Source organism: Pangasianodon hypophthalmus, chromosome 4, assembly GCF_027358585.1.
Source record: "Pangasianodon hypophthalmus isolate fPanHyp1 chromosome 4, fPanHyp1.pri, whole genome shotgun sequence".
Classification (NCBI taxonomy): domain Eukaryota; kingdom Metazoa; phylum Chordata; class Actinopteri; order Siluriformes; family Pangasiidae; genus Pangasianodon; species Pangasianodon hypophthalmus.
This window is the reverse complement of record NC_069713.1, coordinates 7614238-7639202: the sequence shown is the minus strand read 5'-3', so window position 1 is coordinate 7639202 and position 24965 is coordinate 7614238. Positions and strand designations below refer to the sequence as shown.

Below are 24965 nucleotides of genomic sequence, written 5' to 3'. Positions count from 1 at the left end.
ATCCACTCTGAAAGACATGCATATTAATCTTTATAATTAACATAACATCCCAGATTTGTTCTGTAAAGAGTTAAAAAAAATTGCTCTATTTTCACATTGCTTAACAGTGTCCTACATTACCCACAATGCCTTTGGACTACCTGTTGATAGTGGTGCAGTGGGATTTACCCCTCGAGTCATCTCTACCTAAAGAGAGTGATGCAGCAGCGCTTTAGTCTGTCCAGCTCATGAAGCTCAAACAGTTCAACCGTATTGCGCTCATCATCTCGTAGATCGCTAACTAGCTGAGCGGAGTTTCTCTCATATCTCAAGTATAGCTGCATTGCATTCTGGGACTTTGAGACCAGCACTTGCATCAGCACTACTGATACATTGGATTTATCATTATTATGATGTTGATCATTGCTGGAAATTGCTGAGTGGGTAAACATGCTCTTTCTCTTTAGTTTTTAGGAGCTAGCAGCTAAACCTGTCTGATATCCTTCATGTTTGAGGTTGTTACATTTTTTTTCCTATTAAACACCATTGTAACTGTGCTAGCAATCTATCAACAACAGTTTTCCCCTGTGATGATGTACCAACCAACAAATTGCCACCAGGATCTCTAAACCTCTATTGATTAAATCATATTGGAGCATTCATTTAGATATGCTGTTAAAAGTATGAGAATTGTATAAAATGTATTTTTTCTGCATTTAAAAAAAAACAGGAGGTGAACATGTGTGGGTGGGGGGGGGGTGGGGGGGTTGTTCAGTGTGTTCAGTTCATGTATTTATTTATTTATTTATTTATTTATTTGTTGCCTTTGTTGCCTTTTGCTGTTGCCTTTTGGGGCTGCGGTTGCCATGAGCAGCTTTGTACTCAGGACTCCATCAGTGGACAGTGGTTGGGTTTAACAAACTGGACTTCTTGTCAAAACTGATGAATTTATTGGTTGCACAATTGCACTATTTGTCCATGTAGTACACAGTTATAGAAGGGAATTATATATAATTGCACCATCCATTAGCACCCAGATGAGGATGGTTTCCCTTCTGAGTCTGGTTCCTCTCAGGGTTTCTTCCTCATCTCATCTCAGGGAGTTTTTCTTTGCCACCATCACCTCTGGCTCGCTCATTAGGGATAAATTCACATATTTACAATAAATTTTGGTTTAATTTAATTTGAATGTATTTATTTCTGTAAAGCTGCTTTGTGACAATGTCCATTGTTAAAAGCGCTGTACAAATAAATAAAAGAAAATTGAATGTGTGTGTGCACATGGTGCCCTGTGATGGACTGGTGCGCCATTCAGGGTGTATTTGCTCCAGATCCACCGCAACAATGAAAGTGCTCATGCTCTCAAATATACAATTAAAAAATGCTTAACTGTTCTTGGACATCCAAATGTTTGTGGTCATCTGAATATGTCTGAATGCAACTTGAGACTCAGATACTGGCAACGGTGATAGTTTACGAATATTTGAAATGCGTTACAAAAACACGTTAAACAATTATTTTACATAGATAACTGTAATTGTAACGGGTAGTATTCATAGTATTCATTACACTACCCAACAGACATTCACATTAAGACAAAGTTAATACGGTTATAATTCTGTTCAATATACAAAGTCATATTTCATCTTGTTCAATATTTTGTTTAATGTACAAAATAATTTCGTTATAACATTAATTGTGTTCGAAAGAGGTGGGAATGGAATGGAGAAATTGTCAATTAAATAATTGTTTTATTTTGTCGTGCTCATTACAAGGAAGCCCGAATAGGTGGTGATCGGCCAAAGAGACCTGATCCGTTAGTCTGGGATCGACCGCTTATGTCTCGACTCACTTTCTCAGGCGAGATCGCGAGAGTTTCCTCATCTGAGTAAACGTTTTCACTGAGGAAACATCACAGTATCACTCGTGATTATTTCTCCCTATTTTTCTCAGGTATCAGGTCACTAAAATGATTATAATACATTTCTAAAATGAGTTTGAATGTTAAGAGTATGTGTATGTAATTGTTGAACGAGAAAGGGTAAAGTTTCACTGAGTGTGTTAATGCGCGTATATGAGCGAAGCACATGGTGGCCGGGCCGAACACATGGCTGTGTAATGTGATTTCCCCCATGCTGTAAACTTTAACATCGCGCATGTACTTTGTATTATGCTCCATATTGTTTATTTCGTAACTGTTATGAGTTTTGTGAAAGTATGCTTAGCCGTATTAATATTTCATTTACTGTTACTGGGGAAGAGAATGAGAAATGTTTCAGGGAAATTTTGCATATGGTTGTAGGTTAATATTTGCAACGCAAAGGAATTATATGCACTACTGTAACCGATCTATTCTGAATGTGAGTTGTTAAGTGTGTTTAATATAAGAGATCTGAGTAAACGTTTTCACTGAGGAAACATCACAGTATCACTCGCGATTATTTCTCCCTATTTTTCTTAGGGCGTTACATAATTGTTTAAAAATGACATGTTCAGGTGCAGTTTAACGACACATAAAATGGAGCCTTTTGATAAAGACTTGATGAAATACTTTATTTAAACTCAAGGAGATGGGAGATCTATCGCAGGCCTCTAGTGGTTGCTTTTTTCATTTTCTTATTGGACATTTTTGGACCAAACGAGGACCCGTAATCAGTGTCGCGGTATCAAGACGTCATTGTCCCCCTACCCGTATTCTGCTTCCTGTAAGGTGTTAAATATTAAACTCATTTTTTGTCACTAAAAAAAAAAACAAAGATATGGACTACTAGATGACATAACCTGAGCTACTATATGCAACAAGAAAGCTACTGAAGCATGAAATCTGTGCTCCAACTTTGGCGTTTTTTGGATTTTTTATTTTTGTTGTTATTATGTGCCTTATTTTGTTATTATTTATTTATTATTATTACTATTATTTATTTAGCCTCTCTATCTGTTTATATCTGATGTCAAAAATAAAATAAAAATAAATCACCACCTGGCTGTTACGGTTACGTGAGGCCTTGAAACTGCCCAATCAGTGAGCTCCTTCTAAGCACACACTAGCGAATCAGAGATCAGAAGGCGGGACTTGCCGGAATGTGGCTGGGGAGAAAAAAAAAAAAAAACAGTAGCAGCAAATCAGCACATGGCGCTTCCTGTTCGGTTGATTTGAACATTTCACAGGAGAAAAGAAAAACTCGGTAAGTTCCCGAATGGCTGGACTCAAGCTGCTGTCCGATCAGGGCTACCAGCTAACAGTCAGTAGGTTTTCCACCATGGGAAAGTCTTCAGGACAGAGGAGTTTACACTTTCTGATTTCTCTGTAACATGTGACAAGGTGTGCTGTTTTGTCTTATTAACTTTAAGAAAAAAAAAAAAAAAAAGGGTGTTGAGGGAACAACAGTTTATATACACTACAAGGCCAAAAGTATGTGTACCCCTGACCATCAGACCCACATGTGGTTCTTCCCCAAACTGTTGCCACAAAGGCTGAAGCACAGAGTTGTATAGAATGTCTTTGTATGCTGTAGCATTACAATTTCCCTTCACTGGAGAGTAAGGGACCCAAACCTGTTCCAGCATGACAATTCCCCTGTGCACAAAGTGAGCTCCATGAAGACATGGTGTGTTAAGTTTGGAGTGGAAGAACTTGAGTGTCCTGCACAAAGCCCTGACCTCAACCCCACTGAACACCTTTGGGATGAACTGGAATACCGACTGAACCCCAGACCTCCTGACCCAACATCAGTGCCTGATCTCACTAATGCTCTTGTAGCTGAATGATCACAAATCCCCACAGCCACCCTCCAAAATCTAGTGGAAAGCCTTCCACTAGTGTGGTGTCTAACACCTGAGTAGTGTGCATGTGCAAACATGCCGTCACAAAGTGACAGTGGCACAGCTTGTCAGAAATCTGGATGTAGATTTAAATCCCTAATGAGCAAGCCAGAGGCGACAGTGGCAAGGAAAACCCCCCGCAGATGACATGAGGAAGAAACCTTGAGAGGAACCAGGCTCAAAAGGGAACCCATCCTCTTTTGGGTGACACTGGATAGTGAGATTATAAATCATTACTCTTCCTCAGTCACGTACTATATAGACAGTACTGAGGGTGTTGAAAAGATGTTCTTTATGAACATCAGGGGCATTGTGATTACAGCAGAAGTGTTTAGGTACAATTCTACAGTGTCCAAGAAACAACCTTAGGCAGGAACCCTGGGTTCAGCCACAATGTCACTCCAGAATCATCTGGCCAGTAAAGCATGCAGGGCAAATTTATCACCAAGGCATGCAGGTATTCCACCCTTTTTGCTGAGGTGATCGCAAGCAAAAAGACTATTCAACAATACCCATTTCACCTGTATGGGTCTGTATGCAGAGGTTTTAAGGGACTCTAACACGAAGGAGAGATCACACACTGGGCTCTTGGGGAAGCGTGGTAGTGTGCTGCCAACAAGATGTTATCCACTGTGATGTGGTTAGCCAAAATGGCTGCCACATACACGTTCAGCATAGATGGCGATTTGCCACTATACAGCAGTGCCCACAAAATGCATACATACCCACATGTATGCTCTGTGCCCATATAGACCATACATGGCCTGTGTACTAGGAGCTCTAGAGTTTAGGATCACTTCCTGGACTGTTACTTTGCAGTTATCGAGCTGCTCTTGATATCAGACCGGTGTCTGAGGGGCTGAACCCACAGGTGCAGGTAGTCTGGCTGTGATAGACACCTGCTACACCGGTGGAGCGTCGTTAACATGATCCGCCTCCATACTCACAATGAGAATTCCACTAGGCCAAAAGCGTCGTCGCAAGAGATACTTAGCAAAATGCTGCGTAGTCTCCATCTTCCATCTGCATCGCCCCTGCGTGCCCCCAAGTCATCCACGCTGTCGCTTACCCCGACATCTTTCCCACTCCCCGACATCTTTCCCCATCTTCTTGCATCTTTCTAGAGAAGAGGAAGGGCTTCAGCTAGTGCTCACTCTCTCATAGAGGAGCACATAGGCGCTAGTTGACCTCATCTTTAACACGTCCGTCTCGGTGGTCAGAGTGACCAGCTCATCATTGTAGGTCATCCACTGGTGAGGAGTGTGGCTGGAACAGTCACTCAAAAAATGTCCTGGTAAAGGGACATGATCAGCAATAGTACATATGGATCACTATAAAGTATGTAAACTTGTGTGTTGCATGTGTGTATATGTGTGTTTATATCTTACCACAGTCGGCTGTGCTTCCAACATGGCTCAGGACACTGATCAGTCGATATGTGGCAGTTGATCCACCCTAAAAACGATACACATCACAATACAGATCACATCCAGACAGACAACTCGAGTCTATACACTACAGGCAGTGTTGAATCCTTCCCAACTCTCTTTCCTATCTTTCTCACTTCATCTTTCATTGTGTCTCTCTGTCTCTCTCTCACCAGTTCATTTCTGTCTGTCTCTCTGGCCTCAGCTTTGCTGTTCTCTACATGAAGAAGGAAGGCACAAAGGAAAAATTAGCTTTTTTTAATTAACCTGGATGTGATTTATACTGGCTGTAAACATTAGACGACTCTCTTGGATTAGCGGCTTGTACTATTGCTTTAAAGAAGGTAGAATGTAATAAATGATCATTGACTTCCATTAAAGACTGATGTGTATATGTAAGGTGCAACATAGCTGTTTGGGGCATGTTTGTTTGAGAAAGGCTGGATAGGAGAACACTTTTCTGGTAGGTGTGGCCCACAACGCAGCTGCAATACACACGAAATGTTCAGTTGAAAAAATGAACAGTGTGCGTGTGTGTGTGTTTTTACCTCTGCTCTGAGCGTTTATCTGCAGCTCAGGTTTGATGACCACTGGATTCTCCAGCTTGATGAGTCTATAGTCTTTGGTCTCTTTGGACCTGTTCAGCTGCAGAATCAAAAACCTGGAGAGAAAAGAATTAAAAAAGTAATGACAGAACTGAAGATCCGAATCATTGGTGGCACTCTTACAGCACTTGTGCTCAGCTGGATAATTTCTGCACCATTGCCTTTGGAGGTTGTGCACAAAGATCAGAAACCAGACCAGACAGACCAGAATCAATGCATGAATGATTGACCAGGTCCTTGTCTGGCTCATGACAAGTCTGTGATGGAAAATCGGAAAAGCTAAATCGGAAAATGTACCTAAAATGTGTGATATATATGAAATTTTTGATTCAATTCTATCAATTTTTCGATAAAGCTAACTTACTGATGCAGCTGTTTTTGGCAGGAACTGGTTTCATTACATTACATTACATTTTTATTACAAAACATTGATCTGATGAGAATAATCTGACTATTTTAATTTACATACTTTGTAAACATATTTTCATTTTAGTGCCAGATTTATGAAGGACCCTTAAGATGCTTTTACACATATTGATCTGTTCGCTAAGTTTGAATGAAAAAGCGAAACTGATACTTTTGGTTTGTTTGCTAGTTGGTTTGTTTTGTTTTCACACTTTACATAATTAAAAGAACTGTTGGTTGAGTTGCTTGTATGGCTAAAAATATACTTGTAAAAATCAGAAGGAAATGGTAAACAAAAATCACCTGAGCATACAGAACATGGAGCCAGTGCTCAATGAATTACTATATAATAATTATTAATTAATTTAAAACATTTTGTGCTGCATTCAGGTTGGAGCTGAGTGTGTGTATGTGTGTGTGCGTGTGTAGCAGCCTTACCTTGGCAGAGTGTGGAACGTCCACCTGAAGCTGGCAAATTCTCCTCCACACACCTTGCAGTTGCTCTGTAACACTTTCGGGTTCTACAATATACATGTTATTCACACACAGAGATGTCCGTGATAATATGATGTGACAGATATGAAAAAGAAACAGAAGCAGGCTGAGAGTTACTCACATTAACTACATCATAGAGGCACTGGTCCACTGAGTTGTGCACCAGGGGCAGAGAGATGTGATTAAACACTTCCACTTTGTTGTTGTGCTGAGATCCACAGCTGCAACACACAACATGCATCAACATCTAATCAACAACTGCATCACTGAATGTTGGAGAAAGCTAAATAAGTGTCATACCTGGAGCATGTTATAATGTTCCTCATCTTGAACTTGAAATTGGACCGGACTGGGCATCTAGGTGCTGCGCCCTTTCGCCAACCCAGCATTCGCCCAGACTCCTCCATTTGGGTCAGACAGTGGCAGAGGAATTCATGGGCGTCCTACGCAAACAGCAGTAAACATTATATTTTATGGCATTTCTACATGTTCGTGTTTGTGTGTGTGTGTGTGTGTGTGTGTGTCCTCACGTTCTGGTCATAGATGGTGAATTCTGGGTTGACGTCTGCAACTGCATTAATCAGGGCCAGGAGGAGAGAATCCTTGCTGATGCCATCTTGAGCTTCAGAGTTGTTCCTCACCTTCCACAGCTTCACAAAATAACTGCACAAGCATCAAGTCAAAACTTCCCATCGGTTCAACCTTCAGTAATATTCCTGAGCTCAGCTCGTCTCACATTTTCATCAACATTTTTATACCTGTTGAGATTATTGATGTTCCCCTCTTGCAGGAATCAGATTCCAAAAAGATTCAAAATCCTCCATCTCTTTTATTCAGTTCAATTCTATTTTATTTGTATAGCTCTTTTAACAATGGACATTGTCACAAAGCAGCTTTACAGAAATATATAAATTCAGGATATACATTTTTAATTTAGAAATGTATCCCTAATGAGCAAGCCAGAGGTGGCAGTGGCAAGGAAAAACTCCCTGAGACGATATGAAGAATAAACCTTGAGAGGAACCAGACTCATCTGGGTGACACCAGATAGTGTGATTATAAATAATTCCCTTCTACATCTGTATACTACATGGTCAAATAGTGCAATTGTGTAACCAGGAAATTTATTATAGTTTTCTCATAAGTCTATTTTTTATAAAGGCCTGAATAAGCTCACTCCTTGCTATCTTTCTGATCTCCTTCACCACCAACACCTTGTCTCTTTTTCACACTTGTGTTTTTTTTTCTTTTCTTTTTTTTTTCTTTTTCAAAAGTTGGTAGTACCTGTCTACAACACTGACTATACAGCTCATTGTTTTGAGGAGGAAAATATACATCACTCATCAAAGTTAGCTTGCTAGATTGTTCCTAACAAAATACGAACATGGAGATGTCCATGTTTTTCCCCCCATTTTGTAGCTTAAAGATTCAAGATTCAAAGCGTTTATTGTCATGAGTACAGTGAGGAAAAACAAGTTTCCCTGTACAATGAAATTCTTTCTTTGCTGTCCACATTGAATGCCAAGACAAATGCAAACTATGTAAAAAATAAGAACAGACATACACATACATACAAACAAACATAATAAAGTATAGCTATGTTGCAGAAGTAGAAATATAGATTACATATATAGAAATATAGCCTATGTACATCTGTATATGTGAGTGTGCAATATTGACTTGTGCAAAACAATATTACAGTACATGTAGCAACAGTAATGTGTTCACATGTAGCAGTAATATGTAGTATATCTCTATGTGCAATATTGACTTATGTACAAAACAATAGTACCGTAGCCTGTAGCAAATTGAATGCAACTACACAATAATAATAGCAGCTGTCACATTTAACAATGTGCAAATCGAAATGAAGCTATTTGATCAGAAATAGCAGCAGTAACATTTACAAATGTGCAAACTGATCTGTAGCAGTTCAGTCCACCTATTCTATGAGATATGTGAGACTAGTCTGTGTCCACTGGCTACCCATTTAAAAGTCTAACAGCTGAGGGGAACACGGAGTTCCTTAGTCTGGAAGTCCTGCATTTCACACTCCTGTACCTCCGTCCTGAGGGTAGGAGTGTGAACAGTCCGTATTGTGGGTGGGTTGGGTCCTTAAGGATGGAGGCAGCTCTCCTGTGGACTCTGCGGTGGTAAATAGTCTGCAGAGAGGGCAGTGGAGTACTGATGATCTTACCAGCAGTCTTCACCACTCTCTGCAGACGTTTGCGATCCCTGACTGTAGTGCTGCCATACCACACAGTGATGCAGCTGGTCAAGACGCTCTCAACAACACAGCTGTAGAAGTTGTTGAGGATCTTAGGTGACATGCCATACTTCCTCAGCCTCCTCAGGAAGTACAGCCGCTGCTTTCTTAACCAGCTGGGTGGTGTTGAGTGTCCAGGTGAGGTCCTCGCTGATGTGGACCCCCAAATATTTAAAGCTGCTCACCCTTTCCACTTCAAGCTCTCGGATAAATAGTGGCTTGTGAGTTCTCCTCTCTTTCTTCATGTCCACTATCATCTCCTTTGTCTTGTCCGTGTTGAGGGTGAAGTTTTTGTCCTCACACCATGTCACAAGACTGGCCACCTCCCTCCTGTAGGCCGCTTCATCTCCGCCAGTGATTCGTCCTATCACTGCAGTGTCGTCAGCTAACTTCACGATGATGTTGTCCTTGTGGGAGGCGACACAGTCATGTGTGAACAATGTGTAGAGGGTGGGACTGAGAACACACCCCTGTGGGGTGCCAATGTTTGTTATGATGGTGTCTGAGGTCCTATTTCCAATCCTGACAGTCTGCGGTCTGCCAGTCAGGAAATCTAGGAGCCAGTCGCAGAGTGTGGGCTGTAGTCCAAGTGCAAACAGTTTGTGGGTGAGTTTATGGGGGATGACCGTGTTGAATGCGGAACTGTATTCAATAAAGAGCATTCTGATGTAGATGTCCTTATCTTCCAGGTGAGAGAGGGAAATATGGAGGGCAGCAGCAATGGTGTCTGAGGTGGACCTGTTGGTCCGGTATGCATACTGCAGGGAGTCCAAAGTGTCTGGCATGCTGCTCTGAATGTGGGTCAGCACCACTCTCTCAAAACACTTCATGATGATTGGAGTGAGTGCTACTGGCCTGTAGTCGTTCAGACAGGTTGGGGGGCTCTTCTTGGGAAGGGGGATGATGGTTGTGGTTTTGAAGCAGGTTGGGACGGTGCTTTGACTGAGGGAGAGGTTAAAGATGGAAGTGAGTACATCAGCCTGTTCTGTAGCACAAGCTCCGTACAGGGTTGCATTAAAAAAAAAATGCCGAGTAATACTACATGCTGATTAACGGGATGGGTTCAACATGCCACTTAACTTGGTGATAGTGGGGAAAGGAGTAATGCAAGATGACAGTATTCAGTACATTTTTACTGGTTAATTTTTTTTGTTATAATTAATCATTTTTTGTCTTCTAATTTAGTACCTATGCTAGTTGCTTGTCTGCTCCCTTAGGCATTATAAGCAGTATATCTAAATTCTTAAAAAAATGCTATATTTTATCGTTTTAAATTATAAACATCTAGTAACGTATAGTCTTAGTACCTGAGGAATACCTGTACAGTACCTGTATAGTCTTAGTACCTGAGGAATCTGGCCTCTGGCCTGTGAATATAATTGTCCAGCAGGTAGGAGAGCTCTCCACAGAAAGACTCAGCTCTGAACAGACACTGCAGACCTGCGTTAATGTAGCAGTTGTTTCCAAAATTAGGCAACCTGCAACAGATCCACTTGTTAGACACACATTTTTACAAACCCTACAGATCAGGGGCAAGTTTACAAAAGCACACTAGGGCTGTGTGAACAAATGCCATTTTTAGGATTTATGTTGATCCACATTTCAATAATTAAGTTCCTGCATTATCTGTAAGTTTTTGCATTTTTGTGCTAAATGACACTTTGATGCTGGAGAAGAATAGGTAATGAAGAAATAAGTACCTGCAATTCATGGTACATATAACTTTCACATAGCAGACCAAATATGTGACCTAAAAGTAACATTACATGTATGTAGATAAATATTTCCAATTGGAGTCACTTTTTGTGGATGAATCTCAAATGTTCGCAAGAGGTTCCTATCTATCTGTTGAATATTTTAAGGTGTCCCTGGTTGACCTAAACAGTCTTTGCCTACAGCGACATCATATGAAATGTAATGCAGTGCTACTGCCTCTATTTTATATATACACGTTCCCTGTGAATATATAAGAATTACAGGCTCTTTAATATTCTATGCATTCCAATACCAAATATTAGTAAGCGTAAAATCTTGAAACTAATTCCAATCTGAATATTATTTTTAAATTAAAATGAAAGACAAACACACATCAACGCGTCATACCCGCCAAGTTGCTTGACTGTGATGGAGGGCAGAGTCAGAGTCAGAGTCGGAGTTGTGCCGTTAATGTTTCCCTCAGACGGAGTCAGAGTTGTGCTGTTTGTTTTTCCCTCAATCAGAGTCGGAGTCCCGCTCATTCCTTTTCCCTCAGGCATCATCATATTAGACCTGATACAGTGAAGCATAGCGTTTATAGTGAACTCTGAATATTTTGCATTTTTGTTTGCGTATTTGCAGGACTGGAGATTTAGGAGTAAATTTGTACTTTCCACTGTATCTAAGAATTTAAATAAGGCTTTTTTTCTCCGCTTTTACTTCTCTGCTTTTTATCTCTCACCTGAATGCATATGGATCTGTCACTCTCTTCTTGTATTCCAGGTATGAAGAAACGATCAACACCTTCACTTCCTCATTGAGCTTTGCAAGTGCCATGGCCAGGCTATCTGGCTTTGTGTCCTTCCTTTCTGCAGTCTTCCTTTCTTGGCCATGCAGGGTTGTCTTCTTTTTTTCCTCCTTCTTTTCTGGATCAACAAGGAAGGCCCTCACCACCAGAGAGACAGTTTGCAGAGTCTCTTCTGGAGTTTCTGAGCTGCTGAGGAATAAACAGATGCTGTTTGTCTTTACAGTAACCATCAGTCAAATTCTATAGTACTTTTTTTTTAAATCAGAGCTCTGAGCCTACACAATCTACAGTTATTATAAGTTTTTTTTCAGTTTGACGTCATCATGGAGCTGTATAGCTCTTCACTATAACTTACCTTTCGGTAAATGCTGAAGGGTGCACCTTGTTCTTCTTCTACACATGAAGAAACACAGACATCAGAAGGACGCTTATAAAAACATAATAAATTGTGACACAAAATACTTTTTGACATGCTACATTTGAGGTTAGTCGTTCTTCTTCTTTCAGCTGCTCCCATTAGGGGTCACCCCAGTGGATCATTGGTCCGAATATTTGATTTGGCACAGTTTTTACGCCTGATGCATCTCTCCCCAATTTTATCCGGGTGTGGGACCGGCACTGGGAGTGCACCCTCAGTGGCTGGGGATGGTCCCCTGGCCAGGAATTGAACCTGGGCCATGGCAGTGAGACTGCTATGGCCTAACCACTAGTCCTCCAGGGACCTTACATTTGAGGTTAGTTTTTTTCTTCTGTTTTTTCTATTTCTATTTCTATTTTTCTGTTTTTCTATTTACATGTCTACCTGTTATATCTGACAATTGCACCCTAGAACTGTGTACTGGTCTGTGCTGCACTGTCTCTTACTGTGCCCATTGTCCTGTTTTAGTAGTTATTCTACTGTTTTAGTAGTTGCTGTCCTGTTTTAGTAGTTATTCTACTGTTTTAGTAGTTGTTGTCCTTTCTTAGTTATTCTTCTCTTTTAGTAGTTATTGTACTGTCGTAGATATTGTCCTGTTTTAGTAGTTATTGTACTGTCTTTTGCTGTTTGCACACGTTTGCTCATGCACTTTACGTAGTAATGTGTAGTCTCATGTAGTTCTGTGTTGTTTTATGAAGCACCATGATCCTGGAGGAACGTTGTTTCGTTTCACTGTGTACAAACTAGCTGTATATGGTTGAAATGACAATAAAGCCACTTGACTTGACTTGACTATTTAGTCTATGTTTTGAGGTTTCCTTCAGCATTAGTGCAGCTTCCCATGATTCCCTGCTCCTTTTCAACCCATAAAATGAGAGGGATGAAAACTTTGGCACTAAACTGCAAGTCAACAAGTTTAATCAAAGAAGCCTTCAGAAAAGTCATGTACTTTACAAAATGATGTATTAATACTAGTATTTAGATAAAAAAGAGCTATGTGTCCTAAAAGTGAAATTACATACAAGTATTTAATTTACAACAGACACTTATTAAAGTCAATCTCATTTAGCATTTTATTGAGTGTTTAGTGCACTAAGTAGTGTCTATAACACCTTTATGTTGTACCCTACACAGTGAACATATGAGGTAAATAGTAAGACATTTGAGATGCGACCTCAGTGTGTGAACTTTTCCTCCTATGCACGAGCTGAAGGAAATGTAAAACTGACATAAATATCAGCAATAAGAAAACATTACTCTGGATAAATAAACCATTTAAAACATTAAAGTCTAGAATAAAATGATGCTATTGCCTCCACATGAGATTTCTGTTTGTCTGTGGAGGTATACTGGGTTAATCAGTCTCGTCCATATCAGAATGCAGCTCAGTGTTTCGTTTATTTCCAGCAGTTCACATTTCACTGCAGTATTAAAGGAATACTTTGAAACCAAAGTACCTGGAGGAAGCCCCCAAAGCATGGGGAGAACATGCAAACTCCAGGATGGCGCCACTTCAGCACCCCCATTGTTTTGGACAGAGAGTGCATGTGGCTGCGAGGCAGAGCACTTTCAACCTTCCACTTCTGGCAGCCAATCCTCGTCGCCGCACGAATCTACCCTCCTGGAGGAGCCGGAGGGAGATAAAAGGAGCTCGCAGCAGCGCAGTGGGAGAGGTAGGAGAGGTAGGTGGTGACTTCACTAACTTTTGTCTGTGTCTTCTCTTGCAGAGGGCGACGTCAGCGGGGAAGACAGTCCCCTGCTGTCTCCAGCCATGCTCGTGCCACTTTAAACATTGCTGCCGCCAAACCTCCATCGCCTCTAAGCGCCACTACAGAGGGATTGCCGCGCCAACCCCGGAGACGACACTAACATCACTCATCCTCACCCCCGACTCTACCTACACACCTGAAAATTCACTGCACTGCACCTTACTCACTGTGAATAAAGAGCACGTTCCCCTTATTCAGAGACTCTCTGTGCTGTGCCTGTGTTTGTGTCTAGGTCTTGCATGTCACACTGGTGGAGGATGCGGACAGTACAGCACATTGAGAGTGGAATGGATAAGTTCTTCCAGCAATTTCTTCAGATGAGCCTGCAGCACCAAGCCAACACAGAGGAGCTGGCCCGGGGCCTTAAGACCACCGCACAAGAGCTCCTCGAGCTTAAGAAGAGGGTCGGTGGTGCTGCAGCTGTCCCCCTCCCCGACCCTTGCTGGGAGGCCGAGCGCTTCCTGACTAAACTCACTTCTGACTAAGATGTTGAAGCCTTCCTGCTCACCTTTGAGCGGATCGCTTAGCAGGAGAACTGGGCCCCAGCCCTCGCTCCACTCCTCACAGGAGAGGCCCAGCTGGCCTACCATGCCCTGACCATGAGGAAGCAGCCCACTATGAGATCGTCAAAAGTGAGATCCTCCTCCGCTGTAGTCTGTCCCCAACCAGCGCGGCAGCAGAGCTCCGCTGGTGGACCTACAACCCCAAAGCCACCCCATGGAGCCAAATGGACACTCTATTATGGATAACAAAGCGGTGGCTCCAGCCTGAGCTCCTGACCGCCACTGAAGTGGCTGAGAGGGTGGCCATGGACCGGTACCTGAGGGCTCTGCTGCCTGAGGAGCTTAAAGCTGTCGTGATGAGAGGGGCCCAACATCCCAGGGAAATGATAGAGGCGTTGGAGCGAGCGGTTGGAGCGAGCGGTTGCAACGGCGGGGATTGACAGGGGCAAGCAACGAGAGCTACCCCGTCCTCCACAGGCTCATCACCCAGAACACACAACCCCTGGGGAGGGGAGACTCAGGCTCACTCGCTCCACCTATGGGACACCGCAGGACATGTCCATGCTGACAGACCAGGATCCTGCCGCCCCGCGACCCCTAGACAAACCCTGGCTGACAGGCTGTGTTTTACACATGACGTCCACTCTCAGAAAGAAGAAAGAAGAAAGAAAGAAGAAGATCCCAAGCTAAAGAACTGTTGGAGGCAGGTGCGAGTCATCAAGGGCATCCTACAGCAGCCAGACCAACGCCTGCCGGACACACACTTCCTGGTATGAGGGGGATTACTCTACCAGAGGACAGAATGGTGAAGAGAACCTCGTTAGCTCCTGGTAGTTCCCCAACGCTGTACCAACGACCGCACCTGGCCCACTCTCATCCCCAGGGGGGTCATCTGGGGGCTCAGAACACACTGCAGAAATTGAGGGACCACTTCACTTGGCCCAGCATGGATGCAGAAGTCAGGGCCTTCTGTCAACAGTGTCCCCAATGCCAAAAGATGAGCCCCCACAAACTTGCTCCCGTGCCACTCTTCCCTCTCCCTATTTTCGGTGTCCCCTTCGAGAGGATTGGCATGGACCTCATAGGGCCACTGCCAAAATCTGCCCGGGGTCATGAATTCATCCTGGTTATCATGGACTATGCCACCAGATACCCCGAGGCAGTTCTCTCCCAAAGACCACCTCCCGTGAGCTCCTGCTCCTCTTCAGTCATATGGGATTGCAAAGGCCATCCTGACCGACCAAGGTATGCCATTTAGATCCAAACTAATGATGGATCTGTGTCGGTTGTTGCAGGTTAAACACCTGAGGATGTCCGTCTACCACCCACAGATGGATGGGCTGGTGGAGCATTTCAACCAGACCCTGATGCTTTGCCAGGAGGTAGGTGAGGAGGGTAGAAACTGGGACCTGCTCCTCCCCTACGTCCTCTTCGCCGCCCGAGAGACTCTTCAGGCATCCACTGCGTTTACCCTGTTCAAGCTACTCTTCAGACAGCGACCTCAGGGACTGCTGGACGTGGCCCGAGAAGCGTCCTCCTTCCGCTCCCCCATATATATATATATATATATTTTATTGGGAATGTGGTAGTGTCCAGAATCAAACAATTACATCCAAACTCATGTTAAATACTAATTAGTATACATCTGCCATTAATTAAAGTGACTGATTAACAACAAATAAAGTACAGCAGTTCCTATAGGATTTTCCTATAGGACATCTTCTTGGTAACATCCAACTGGAAAAGCCATGGGCCGCAAAGAGCTGCAAAGTAGGTACAGGATCTCATTGTTGAAAAATATTAATTGGGAGAGGGTTATAGGCATTGACCTGATGAGGGTTGTGTACAGGGGATGCCCAGCCATTGACAGAGTTAGAATGCTTTTGCAAGGAAGAATGGCAAAAATATTGCTAAGATGTGCCAAACCGATTGACTCTTACCCAAAAAGATTGAATGCCTTGATAAAGTCTTTTTTCCCCAAAAATGATTCTTATTGTTTTTCACTTTAATTCATAGGTCCCAAATTCACAATAAAAGATTCACAAGAAAAGTTTCTGACATGATTTATCTTGGTTTCATTTTTTACATGACAAAAACCTGCCATTCATGCAACAGTCCTAAACCAATAAATTCTTTGTCATTGCTATATTTAGTTCAGAAATTATATTTTCTATTTTAGACCTGAATAGTAACTATTTTTTAAATATGAGTTTACATTTAAAACATGCAGATATAGGTTAAGAGCCTGAAAATGAAGAAAAAATGTGATTTCGATGACTTTGCCCATGACATGCTTGTTGGTGCCGGATGGGCTTGTTTGAGTATTTCAGAAACTGCTGATTTCTGACGTTTTCAAGTCTCCAGAGTTTAGAGAGAATGGTGCAAGAAAAAAAACCAAACACCTAATGATTGTCAGTTCTGCAGACGGAAACGCCTTGTTGATGAGAGAGAGAATGGCCAGACTGGTTCAAGCTGACAGGAAGGCTACTGGACAGTTGAAGATGGGAGAAACGTTACCTGTTTTTTCCAATCTTCAACTGTGCACTTTCAGTGATCCTGTGCCCAATGTAGCCTCAGATTCCTGTTCTTGGCTGACAAGAATGGACCCCCACGTGGTCTTTCTGGCTAATGCTCCTCAAGGTTCAGCATGTTGTGCATTCTGAGATGCTTTTCTGCTCACCACAGTTGTAAAGAGTTGTTATTTGAGTTACTGCCTTCCTGTAAGCTTGAACCAGTCTGGCCATTCTTCTGTGACTTCTCTCATCAGAGGCCCTCAGTGAGCATTTTTTTTTTCAACATACAGATACAGATACATTTTCAGTTCTGTTCTCTGTTTTTCACATTTTGGTGTAATTTCACCACATATGACAGGCTTTTATTGATACTTATTACACAAATCAGATACTTGTTACTATGAGAAAACAAAAGGTGATAAGAAAATGCTGAAGGGGAATTATTTTTGCATGGCAGTAAAAGGAGTTCATTCACGAAGCTTTTCCACACACTGCACATTAGTGACATCTGATGGTCAGAAGGAAGAAGCTGAGATAATAATCTACCGAGTGCTGGAGGAGGCTGCAGTGAATTTTGAATATAATTATTATTCATATTCAGCTACCAATTCTGTGAATTCAAATGCTCTCAAAAAGCAATGCAATTTTATTTTGTAAATAATTAAAGCTACTAGTAACAAGAAATAATGCTGTATAAAGAAAAAAGAAAAACAAAACCATGCCCTTATTACATACTCCTGGAATAGTTTATATCTATTTATAGTGAACATGACTAACACATTTACACAAAATTCATTAATTCATTACTTTTAACTCTTGCAACGCCCCTGGCTCAAACCAGTCTGGCCATTCTCCTCTGCCCTCTCTCATCAACAAGGTGTTTCTGCCCCCAGTGGGCATTTTTTCATAATTGGATATATAAATATTTGAGTTTTGGACAAATACAAGTTGAAACAATTTTAAAAAGTCAATATTTTCTTTTTTTTTTATATGAGAAAAGAATTAACTTCCTATTTTAGTGTGTGCCAAGAAAAACAACAAAAATAAAAAAAAGTTTTTTCCCTTGTTTCTCCTTTTTTTTTATTTAAAAATGAAAGAACACAGTATACAGACAGCTGTCTTCTGTTCTGTTCTCTCTTTCTTATATTTTGGTGTAATTTCATGCATAGAAATGCACAAATAAGCACATAAGACAAATTCTTATTCATACTTATTGCACAAATCAGCATCTCGTTATTATGAGAAAACAACGTGTAATAAGAAAATAAGAAAATGCTGATGGGGATTTTTATTTTATTTTATATTTCGCATGGCAGCAAAAGGAGTTCAAGATGTGAAGCTTTTCCACACACTGCATGTTAGTGACATCTGATGGTCAGAAGGAAGAAGCTGATATAGTAATCTATCGAGTGCTGGTGGAGGCTGCAGTGAATTTTGAATATAATTATGATTCATATTCAGCTACCAAATCTGTGTATTCAAATGCTTTCAAAAAGCACTGCAGTATTATTTTGTAAATAATAAAAGCTACTAGTAACAATAAATGATGCTGTTGACCATGCGTTGACGGTGAAGTGGCTGGCCGCTTTATGTCCCAGGACGCCTTCGTGTCTTTGATACCTTCTGGCTCTCCTTTTTAGTTAAGCTGTCATAGCTAGTATTGCCAAAGGCCCTGCTTGCACTCTGCACATAATGTACATATTCTTTAACCATTACGTGACAGTTCATACCTAACAATTTCTCTCTCTCTCTCTCTCTCTCTCACTCACTCTCTCTCTCTCTCTCTCTCTCTCTCTCTCTCTCTGTCGAGCTACACATGCTACTCCTGAGATGCCAGTGATCCTGACCACTTCTGCTATCCGGACCTGCCTGATCCATCCTGATGCCCTACTTCTGGTTGGAGTTCTCATCTCCTGGAAACCAATCGCAGCTGCTGAGGATTGCCCCACACAGACAGTCTAAAGATACATGAGACTACTATGGATGGTACCACTAAGAAACCATGAAGATGGCTTTGGACTTCAATTGATATGAACAGTTTTGCTACGATGGCTTAGGACTACAGCACTTTCTAACCATGTAAAATACAGTTATAGAAAGGAATTATTTATAGTTGCACTATCAGATGTCACCAAGATGAGGATGGGTTCCCTTTTGAGTCTGGTTCCTCTCAAGGTTTCTTCCTCATTTCATCTCAGGGAGTTTTTTTGTCACCACCGTTGCCTCTGGCTTGCTCATTAGGGATAAATTCATAAATTGAAAATTTATATCCTGAGTTTATATATTTCAATGTGACAATGTTCATTGTTAAAAGCGCTATACAAATAAAATTGAATTGAATTGAATTGCTGTATAAAAAAACAATGCCCTTATAACATACTCCTGGAATAGTTTACACCTATTTACAGTGAACCTGACTAACGTACTTACACAAACTTATTCATTACATTTAACCCAGCCCGACTCCATCACCTATTAGTTTATAGGCAACGCCCCACATCAACCTTTCCAAACTGTAAAGCATGTGAGGGTTTGATTGTGTTTGTTTATTTTGCAATTGAAAGCATTAATAAGTAAAATTATGAATTATAAAGTTTCTTAGACAACCTCATTTCTTGATACGAATTTTCCCCAAACTTCATAACACTCTTGTTTCTTTGCTGGTCCTGTATCTACAAAATACAATATCTCTATAATCACTAATTCACGGCATTTAATGAATGTCTGTCTGAATCTTGATACCAACTTGGAATCAGTACAAAACAGACACAAAAATAGGTTCCGCTTCAGGAACTCGAGCTGCGTCGAAACGCTATGGGAACGCCTTTAGCGGGACCGCGCTCTGAATAACGTGTAATCAGTCCAATGGATGGACGAGACGTCACAGGCGGGGTGACGTAGCGACCCGGAAGCATAAAAGCCCGAGCGGCAAACGCCGCGCTAGCTTTCTGTCATTCAGCAAGCGCTCTGTGTGGTATTGTCTATCCATTGTTTGTCTTTCTGTGTTGTCTGCGGCATGCCTAAGGCCAAGGACAAAACGAAACTGAAACCGGGCGAGAGCGCAGAGCACGCAGAGTCGGCTCTCGTGGGAGCCGGCTGCTCGCATTGCGAGCGTTTGCCGCTGCGCGTGCTTCGCTCCCGGAAGGCTCTCTTTGAGGAGGGAGCCTTCACTCGCGAGCCTCGCGGAGCCGGCCCCGCTTCTGCCGAGGCAGAGCAGCGTCTGCATTCGTGGGGCTCGCAGCTAGATCTGGCGGAGGGAATGGAGACGGGCGAGCCCTTTTCTCCTTCCTCACCCTCCAGATCTACCGTCCACTCCCTGGGTTTGGAAGCACGCTCTGCGGTTTCTTCCCCCCGGGGAGCAGGCCCAGCGCTCCGCCTGTCTTCCTCCGAGGAGGTTGACGTGGAGGGCGCCAATCCTGAGCCGCAGTCTCCCAAATATGAGGAGCTGCTGGAGGTGGTTTCGCGGGCCGTCGCTAAGTTGAGTATCGACTGGCTCGCTGAGACTCGGGTTTCGCCGGCGAGGTCGAAACTCGATGAGTGCTTTTTGCGCAGCAGACTGCCACCTCCACCCCAGAGCCTGCCGTTCTTTCCTGACCTCCACACCGAGGTGTCGAGGTCGTGGAACAAGCCCTTTTCCACCCGTCTATTTACTCCCGCCGCCTCTCATTATGCTAACGTGGCGGGGCTTGACGTGGCTGGTTATAGGACGGGTTGAACAGACGCTAGCATGCTATCTGTCCCCTGACGCGGCATCGTCCCTGAATGCTCCGGTGCTGCCCACTAAGCCGTTGCATACCACCTCGGCGCTCGTGGGCAAAGCGTACGCGGCAGCGGGTCAGGCCGGTGCGTGTCTGCACACTGTGGGCGTCTTACAGGCGTACCGGGCCGACCTGTTCAAAGAGCTGGATGAGGGGGAGATGCCGTCTGAGCACCTGGAGGAGCTCAGGCGGGCCACTGACCTTTCCCTCCGCGCCACCAAGGAGACCGCCCGTGCTATCGGCCGGTCTATGGCAGTCCTGGTGGCGGCAGAGAGGCACCTTTGGCTGACCCTGTCCGACATGAAGGAGAAGGACAGGGTCGTTCTTATGGACGCCCCAGTGGCTCCTTCTGGCCTGTTCGGCAACGCGGTAGACTCTGTCATCGACAGGTACCAACAGGCTCGTGCTCAGGCTGCGGCCTTTCAGCGGTTTCTCCCTCGTTGCTCTCGTGGGGCTGCCGGGCGGGGGCAGCCCCCTCCGTGTACGGTCGCCTCCCATAGGGAGGCGCAGAAACAGAGCGTCGCCTCCCGTGCTCCCCCGAGGCGGGACCGGGAGTCTCGACGGCGCTCCAGGCCTGGTCCCTCCGACACTAAAACGGATCTGAGGACTGTTCTTCTGTCAAGGAGGGCCGCGGCGAAGAAGCCCTGACGGTTTGGGCCCAGGGCTGCTGAGGGCACGGCGTTCACCTCATCATACGGTGCCCGTCACGCTCTGGGCCCTCGGGAGGCCAGTCTGCGAACCCTGCCACCTACGGTGCTTCAGGGCGCAGCGGTCTCCGGCGAGCGCTTCTCCCAGCTCCCGCCCGGCAACGTAGCGGGTCTGGGAGGCTCGCGGCCTCCTTGGAGGCCTGCCGAGCAGCTAGCCCGGGCGTTCCCTGTCGGTTTGCCGCTCCAGGGCGCCAAGCTAGCCGCTTCTGTCATGCCAGAGGTCAGTCTCGAGAGGCTGATCCCCTTAGTGATCTTTTTGTCAGTGTGGAAACTTCTGTCGAATGTGTCTCAGTGGGTCCTGCGTACCATAGAGAGAGGCTACCGAATCCAGTTTGGCTTTCCTCCGCCTCGTTTCTCCGGGGTTCTTCCCACCTTGGTGGGCCCCGTGCAGGCTCTGGTGATGGGACAGGAAGTGTGCACTCTCCTGAGGAAGGAGGCCATCGAGGTGGTCCCTCCTCACGATGGAGAGTCCGGCTTTTACAGCCGCTACTTCATTGTTCCCAAGAAGGATGGGGGGCTGCGTCCTATCTTGGACTTGCGGCAGTTGAACCTCTCAGTCGCATGACTGAAGTTCAGGATGCTCACGGTCACTCAGGTCGTGCCTCAGATCAGCTCCAAGGACTGGTTTGTCACGATTGACCTAAAATATGCATATTTCCATATCTCCATCCTTCCCCAACACAGGAAGTTCCTGAGGTTCGCTTTCGGGGGTGAAGCTTACCAGTATCAGGTTCTTCCTTTCGGCCTAGCACTCTCACCCCGCACCTTCACGAAGTGTGTGGATGCTGCTCTGGCTCCTATGCGACTCCAGGGCATCCGCATACTGAACTATATCGAAGATTGGTTGATATTAGCTCGATCAGAGCAGTTGGTGGTTCGGCATCGAGATGTCGTTCTCACCCACATGAAGAAACTGGGGTTAAGGCTAAACGCCGGGAAAAGTGTGCTTTCTCCGGTTCAGAGAACCACTTACCTGGGCGTGGTGTGGGATTCGACCATGATGCAGGCGCGTTTGTCTCCCGCTCGGATAGAGTCGATCCGCACGGCAGTCGCAAGAGTGAGGGAAGGCCGATCACTCACTGTGAAGCATTTCCAGAAACTGCTGGGGTTGATGGCAGCAGCGTCCATCGTAATACCCTTTGGCCTGTTATATATGAGGCCCTTACAGTGGTGGCTCAAGACCAGGGGGTTCTCCCTGAGGGGAAATCCGCTCCGGATGATCAGAGTCACGAGGCGGTGCCTGCGGGCTCTAGACATGTGGAGGAAGCCTGGCTTCTTGTCTCAGGGCCCGGTGCTGGGAGCTCCTGGTCGCCGCGTAATGCTAGCGACGGACGCGTCCCTCACCGGTTGGGGAGCGGTCATGAGTGGCCGCTCAGCCCGTGGTCTGTGGAGTGGCCGCTGTCTCACTTGGCACATCAACTGCCTGGAGATGCTGGCCGTGCTTCTAGCACTAAAACATTTTCTCCCGGACCTAAGAGGTCGTCACGTGTTGGTGCGCACCGACAACATGGCAGTGTCCTATTACATGAACCACCAGGGAGGTCTGCGTTCGTGCCCCCTTTACAGGCTGGCGCTCCAGATCCTTGTGTGGTCCCAGGGAAAGCTCCTCTCGCTGAGAACAGCTTATATCCCTGGCCGTCTCAATACGGGAGCAGACGCCCTGTCGAGGCAGGGGCCGATCCCCGGGGAATGGAGACTCCACCCCGAGGTGGTGGAGCAGATATGGCGGGTGTTCGGTCGAGCTCAGGTCGACCTGTTTGCGACGCAGGAGACGTCGCACTGCCCCATTTGGTTCTCTCTGACTCATCCAGCTCCCCTGGGACTGGATGCTATGACACGGGCGTGGCCGAGGCTGCATCTGTATGCCTTTCCCCCGGTCACTCTGCTCCCGGGAGTTCTGGAGAGAGTGCGCTGGGACGGGGTCCGCCTGTTGCTAGTAGCCCCGTTCTGGCCAGGCCGAGCGTGGTTCTCGGACCTGATTTCCCTTCTCGACGGCTCTCCGTGGGAGATTCCCGTCAGGAGGGACCTCCTCTCACAGGCGGGGGGCGACATCCTTCACCCCCGCCCGGAGCTGTGGAAGCTGTGGGTGTGGCCTCTGAGGGGGCACAACTCAGAGCTTCTGGTCTCTCAGCCGAGGTTGTTGAGACCATCCTCCAGTCCAGAGCTCCCTCAATGAGGAAACTGTACAGAAAATTTTCACTTCCTGGTGCGGAGACCGCCGGCTCGACCCTGTTCAGTGCCCAGTTGGTACAGTGCTGGAGTTCCTGCAGGCCCGTCTCTCCGCAGGGCTGACCCACTCCACCCTGAAGGTCTACGTGGTGGCTATTGCGGCCTACCACGCCCCCGTCGGTGGTCAGTCAGTGGGCAGGCACCCCCTGGTTACACGTTTCCTCCGTGGTGCGCTGAGGCTCAGACCTCCAGTGCGATCCCGGGTCCCTCCTTGGGACCTGGCCCTGGTTTTAGAGGCTCTCTGTGAACCCCCCTTGGCGATTTTCTCTCTTAGGAGAGTGCGGGATCTTCAGGCCCTCTCTGTGGCCCCTTCTTACTTAGACTTTGCGCCCGGTCTGGCCAAAGCGTTCTTGTAACCCCGAGCGGGGTACGTACCGAAAGTTCCCTCCTCGGCATCACGGCCGGTCGTGCTGCAGGCCTTCTGTCCTCCTCCCTTTCGGGAGCCCGACCATCGGAAGCTTAACTGTACGTGCCCAGTGCGAGCACTGGATGCGTACGTCCACAGAGCTGCCCTGTGGAGGAGGGCGGACCAATTGCTCGTATGCTTTGGTCCCCCGAAGAGGGGTCTTCCTGCTACCAAGCAGACCCTCAGCCGGTGGATTGTGGAGGCCATTTCCCTGGCTTATGAGTCCTCTGGTCTCCCCTCACCCTTGGGGGTCAAGGCTCACTCTACCCGAGGTGTGGCGGCCTCGAAGGCCTTTCTCACAGGTGTGTCCATGCAGGACCTCTGCAACGCGGCAGGTTGGTCCACGCCCCTGATGTTTGCCAGGTTCTATGGCCTGGATATGCGAACCACTCCCGGCTCTTCTGTCCTATTGCCTTGAGCTGTGCCCTTTCCACACTAGGCAGGGATTTGTAAGTCTGGCGGCGTGGGCATACTCGTTCCCATAGCGTTTCGATGCAGCTCGAGTTCCTGAAGGGGAACGTCTCCAGGTTACGCATGTAACCATGGTTCCCCGAGGGAACGAGATGCTGAGTCTCAGTGCCACACTTCCGGCATCCCTGCTGCGCTTGCCTCATTTCTCAGAAGCTAGCGCGGTGTTTGCCGCTCGGGCTTTTATGCTTCCGGGTCGCTACGTCACCCCACCCGTGACGTGTCGCCCATCCATTGGACTGATTACACGTTATTCAGAGCGCGGTCACGCTGAAGGTGTTCCCATAGTGTTTCGACGCAGCGTCTCGTTCCCTCGGGGAACCATGGTTACATGCGTAACCTGGAGACGTTCTTATTGGTCCAATGTGGACTCTTCCTGTCAGAATTGTGGATAAACAGTGGACAATTTTCCAGCGTCTGAACAAAATGAAACAAAACTAACTGTAACAAATGACCATTTAATTAAATGAAGATTCTCAGACATCAGAGGAGTTTGTATAACATACTGTTCATATTCTGACCCTTTACAGCATGGACTTTTCATTTTTTACCTTGTCCAGCTTCTGCCTCAAGATTAATCTTGAGGCCTCAAGATTGAAAAAACCTATGTTTTTGAAATCAGTGGAGCTACTGTATATTATTCATGTTTTGCTTCACTCGTTTATTGTCTTTGTTGTTGTTTCCAAAAAACA

General features: G+C 45.3%; 1 protein-coding gene across 1 annotated transcript; it reads left to right on the top strand.

Moving 5' to 3' along the window:
- Positions 1-20712: 20712 nt before the first annotated feature.
- LOC128318151 (uncharacterized) lies at positions 20713-24223 on the top strand. Its single transcript, XM_053233525.1, is given in 4 exon segments — positions 20713-21080; positions 21126-23268; positions 23360-23677; positions 24062-24223. Coding segments are annotated over 4 exon segments (2991 nt in total).
- Positions 24224-24965: the final 742 nt, after the last annotated feature.